Below are 5,153 nucleotides of genomic sequence, written 5' to 3' on the forward strand. Positions count from 1 at the left end.
GAGTGCTTGGACTAGGTGAGAGCTTCGGAGAGGCATTGATATATTTCGTTTTCGCTTTAGTTTTTAGCGCTGTTTACTTCTGATTGATATTCTAGCATTTGGCGGAAGTAATGAATTCGTCTATAGACGGTTCAGTTTAAGCTGACTCGGGCACTGCCGGCTGTAGCTACAATCGTGTAGCTACAAACAGGGACGTTGCACTATGGCGCTCGGGGCTGGCCGCCGTCTCCACACAGCTGCTTGGCGGGTTGGCCTACCAAACGCGTTGCAGGCGCTAACGCCACGGACATTGTTTAATAGTGGGATATCGATGGGTGGTGGAGCAATTGGCTGAAATGATCATGATAATAATTATAACCAACGTGCAATTTTCTTTAATTTCTCCAACATTTGATACATATTTGACCTCTTTGAACACTGTACATGATTTATTTACATTGAGTTAGGGTGATGTGCGAAGGTTGCAATATGAGCAGGTGACTGGAAGGAACTCGGAATCACAGGGATTTGTGAATTTGACCTACTGAGAGCGCAGACCCAAAATTTTAAAGGAAAGTACATCTTTGGGTGGTAAGAAGTAAAGCAGTGCCTCATCATATGTTGAAGTACGCCCTCAAACAAGGAGAATACATGGTAAGCTTGTGCTAAACTGTAGACAGCCTCCTCAAAGCTTATTTGTGCCCTTAGCAAGGCTAAACTACATTTAATCACCTATCTGGTTGAAGACTAGAAACTTAATAGCACGCTCATTCATTCACTGCTAGCTGAGGGTCAGGAAAAGATTGTGCATACTATAAACTGGATAAAACCATAAAATAATTCATACTAACATATATAATTTGGGGTTTAAGTAAGGCAATGGATGCTTCTATCCTGAATTAATGCAGAAATAAAATACCACACATTAAACGGGAAATTTCTTCTACAACGAAACATTTTGACATCAAACAACGTACAACATACACTCACACAAACCTCGCACACATCATCCTTCGATATAGATGTTATCTGTATTGGTCCATCAGACGCCTCCCAAGGCTCCTCCGTTCAACGAAAAGACTTTTAATTCTGAAAAAGTCTTGTATAAAATGAGTACCATTAAAAAATACTGGACCATGTAACAGAGTAACACCTGGGAGTCTTTTCCCATTTACCTTGCCCTGGATGCTTTTGTTTGGCTTTTTTTTGGGGGGGAGGGGGGGGGGGGTAATCATCTGGTAGGATTTGAACTGCGAATCTGATTTGATATACAGCATTGAACACTAGAATAAGCAACTAAAGTCATCTCTTTACTACACCTACAAATAAAAATCCACATTTAATGATAAATTTTCAGCATCCAATGTTTGTGCTATGTTTTATTGAGTACGGTATTTTCAAAGTTATAGAGAAAGGGATAGGGAGGGGCAATAACATTCTGAGGTCACAGAGCAATCTAAAACAATGGGCTCAATCCGAAACATTCTCCTCACAACTAAAATTTAAGAATGGGATGAGTAGATAACAAAAGTAAACATTGTATAAAGTCAACGGCATACAGTACTATGTAGACTAACAACATTCTTACATTGCAACTAAATAAGGTAAACAATTAATTTCTTTCATCACATGGGCACAATATTTCCCTAAAAGGGATTTGATATGTTTTTCACACGACTGTCAAGAATTTAAGTGGTAATTCTATCTTTTGCAACAGCAATTTGCAGCATAAATATCTATCACATTTTGATATGTGTTTGTTACTTTATGGTATGTTTTATGACAAAAGTCATATAAAATGAAGGTACTAAAACATCAAAAAGAGAAACAATATACAAATTTAACAATGTCCCTCACAACAAAAAGAAGCAAGGAGCTTAAAGCATTAGTTTTATTTGGCTTACTCAAAAGACCCATTCAATTGCCTACATAGGAATATAATACAAAAATTACTATTCCAAATTCTCATAGCACTTTTGAGATTTACACTCACTACTTTGCCTGTTCTTAATACTACTTGATATGCAACATTCTGATATGCCTTCATAAGATTCATAGTCATAATAGACTATAAATGGACTATAAGCGCCACAGGCTACTTTGATGACCTCCAGAGGCTGAATAATTAATATCTCCCCTCTCATCGGTCTTAAGAGATTTTGTTCAGCCTGAAGGCTTGACATTAGGAAACACACCTTACTTTCTGTATTTAACAACCCACAAAGTAGAAAACCGTTCAAGTGCTTTGCACAGATTACCCCTCTGGTACAAAGGTGTGTCAACAACATAAATATTGAGCAAGATAAAGTAGATAGGGTGCTAAGGAAGGATACATGATGGATTTTGGTCAAATAGTGGTACTAAAGAAACTAAGATTGGAATCTCAAAAATTTACTTGAAGTGAAGAATAATGAGGTATATTCTACGAATAGTCTGCAATCACTCATGCTAAAACAGTACAGGATTTTCCTTTAAAACACTACACTGATAAAATTTATGCTCTCTGAGAAGGCTTTTATTATTTATCAATCTGAATGGAGGGGATTGTAGTCAACGAATTAATTGAAACACATGATTCCTTGTTCCTTCCTCCACACACGTTACAACTAAGTACATAATCAAAATATATGTGTTGTACAATACATACTTACTATAGCAAAAGATATACACATTCAGCCCTAATCACAAAGGCCCTCTAAAAAGATATGCCACCCACATTGATATGTTCATTGATATGTATCGGTGAGTAATGTCTAACAGATGATCTAGTACATATTAACCCTATTGGGTAAAAACAGTCTACAGCACATTTCATAATTTAGACGTTGCACGCGAGAAATGCTCTCTCTTGCATTTTCTACAGGGATATCTCTGAGCGTTAAAGGGAGGTTTTTTGATTGCTTTGATGTAAAACATTTTATCATCCTCAGAGTTGTTGATAAAACAAAAGAAAGTGAAACAATAAAGAGAGAGAGTGAGACAGCGCCAGAACGATGTTACTCCCTTTAACACAGCCTCATTTAAAGTTCCATTTCATCCTAGATATTGATTTAAAAACCAGTCAAAGATATTTTAGCGAGTTAACTAGAAGAAATACCAAATTGGACTGTTTTCCTCTAAACCAAAAACATGATATGTGAAACAATGGAAGTATATTAACTCTATCATGTGACATCCTTATATTACAATGCATTTTTACGACTTCAAGGAAAATCGCAACAAAATTATTTTATAAACTATTCTTAAACGCACACGTTTTCTTACTTTCACATCATTTACCTAAACACCGTGAGAGGCGCCCCATTCAATAAAATGGGACTGATATGTCATCGTTTTGGCCGGCTGAACAGCAAGGCTGTTCATGTGCCTGCAGAATAAATTACTTTACAATCGAGAATTAAATGACAATCAGCAGCAATTAGTTGTTGCCGAATGTGTACATATCACAATAGTTACTCTTATAAATTGTGCAAACATGGCCTTTTTCTGAGTAAAAAAAAGGCCCCAGCTATTCTGTTACTTTCCTTCGCTGACAGACGCCTTGACGTCCCTTCACGCGAACTTGATAGAGATTTGTACGAAATTCCAGATGCAACAGAAGGACGACGCATACTCTTATGCCACCCGGCGACAGCTGCCAGCAGCTCCCGCACAGAGGGCTGGAAGAGGGAAAAGAAAACTCCGCGCGACTTGACCAAAGTAAACATGAAAGAAAGAAAATGAATAAAACGACGGGAATGTCTATATCAGTGACTGGTGTCCTGCGGCCGCAATGGGGGTCGCGGTCTCGGCCTCAGCGCCAGGAGGACGCCCAGGGCGTGCGCCAGCAGGCAGGCGAGCAGGAGCGGCGTGGCGTCCAGGGCGCGCACCTGCGCGGAGGACGCGGACGACGACCGGTCCGGCACCCGCACCTCCACCAGGCCCAGCTTGAGGATGGACAGCAGCAGGTGCGAGTTGAAGTCCGAGTGTCGCGAGTTGATCTTCTCCACAATGTCGTGCAGCGGCCCCACGCACTCCTCCTGCAAACGATCGGACGGTGTCAAAATCTTTTCGTAAACGCACATTATATCAAATAACGAACATTTTGCACCAGAAATATACATATTTTTGGACTACAGTTTTCTTCAAATTGAACAAATTTTGTTTGAGCTGAGGAAAACAAGAGTTCTTTGTTTCAACGATAATTTTGTGAGAGTGGTGATTTTGTTCGCTCAAAGAGAAACCGTGTCCCGTTTACCTTCTCTTTGCGCAGCATGTCGGCCTGGCTGAGCTCCTCGGTGACGTTGGTCTGCACCAGCTTGGCCACCAGGATGAGGTTGCCGCGCGTCACGTTGTGCAGCAGCAGGGTGCACATGACCTCGCGCGGCGCGTCCACCGCGTTGTCCGTCTGCCGCTCGGCGTGCCGGTCCGCGTGGCGGTCGGGCTCGCCGGGGACGTGGTGCAGGCCCGCGCGCATGTGCTCCTGCAGCGTGGCCGCCACGTCGGCCACCGTCAGGTTGGACAGCTCCTGCATCATGGCCTCCTCCCGCTCCGAGTAGCCCACGAACAGGAACACCCCCTCCGGCAGCGAGTAGGTGTCTGCGGGCACAAAAAAAAGTACATTGCAATGTCGTAAAGAGAAAAAAACAAAAAGAAAATAAAACCTAACAACTAGTATGAGGCTAATTTTTTTATAGCCGTGTAAGTGACCTTGGGATTGATTATGAGAAATAAAACTTAAGCTTTCCAGACATTGATTTTGTCAAGCAAAAATGCCACACAGCAAAATAATTACTTATTGGGATACATTTTTAATGTCCTCCAAAACCAGCTATTTTCAACGCTGTGGGACGAAAATAAAAAGGTGCCGTGAAAAAGGTACCCTCGTCCCTTAAAACGACAAAAGTGGTGCATGTCCCCTCCCTATGTCTTGTCCCCCGAGTGAGATACCAACCTGGCGCCGGCCGCATGCAGATGAAGCGGCCCGAGTAGCAGAGGCAGCGGCCGCGGTACGCCTGGTAGGCGGGAGAGGCGTGGTTGTAGAAGGCGTAGTCCGTGCGGCACGGCGTCCTGGCCACGCACACCATGTTGCACGACAGCGAGTCCCCCGGGTGGCACTGGCACACCTCGGAGCACTCGGGCTCGTCGGCGCGCTGGAACTGCGGAAGGAAGGAGCAAGAGGGCACACGGTCAGC

The 5,153-nt window shown here is 42.7% G+C and overlaps 2 protein-coding genes across 3 annotated transcripts in view; one reads left to right on the plus strand and one right to left on the minus strand.

Moving 5' to 3' along the window:
* Nucleotides 1-738, plus strand: part of LOC113212480 (WAS/WASL-interacting protein family member 1-like) — a 39,090-nt gene extending 38,352 nt beyond the window's left edge. Inside the window, exon 14 of the mRNA XM_052266047.1 lies at nt 726-738. Within this exon, the coding sequence (XP_052122007.1) occupies nt 726-738 (13 nt within the window). The remainder of the gene's footprint in view (nt 1-725) is intronic.
* Nucleotides 352-5,153, minus strand: part of LOC113212487 (uncharacterized) — a 215,068-nt gene continuing 210,266 nt past the window's right edge. The window contains exons 9-11 of one of the 2 annotated variants that reach the window (XM_052266156.1): nt 4,913-5,117; nt 4,217-4,557; nt 352-3,995 (exon numbers count right to left, since the gene is read on the minus strand). In XM_052266156.1, coding sequence (XP_052122116.1) covers nt 3,726-3,995; nt 4,217-4,557; nt 4,913-5,117 — 816 coding nt within the window. In that variant the 3' untranslated portion in view covers nt 352-3,725. Of the gene's footprint in view, nt 3,999-4,216; nt 4,558-4,912; nt 5,118-5,153 lie in introns of both variants that reach the window. The other variant, XM_052266155.1, reaches the window with a different exon arrangement.

Source organism: Frankliniella occidentalis, unplaced genomic scaffold, assembly GCF_000697945.3.
Source record: "Frankliniella occidentalis isolate FOCC.00 unplaced genomic scaffold, Focc_3.1 Scaffold35, whole genome shotgun sequence".
NCBI classification, from domain to species: Eukaryota; Metazoa; Arthropoda; class Insecta; order Thysanoptera; family Thripidae; genus Frankliniella; species Frankliniella occidentalis.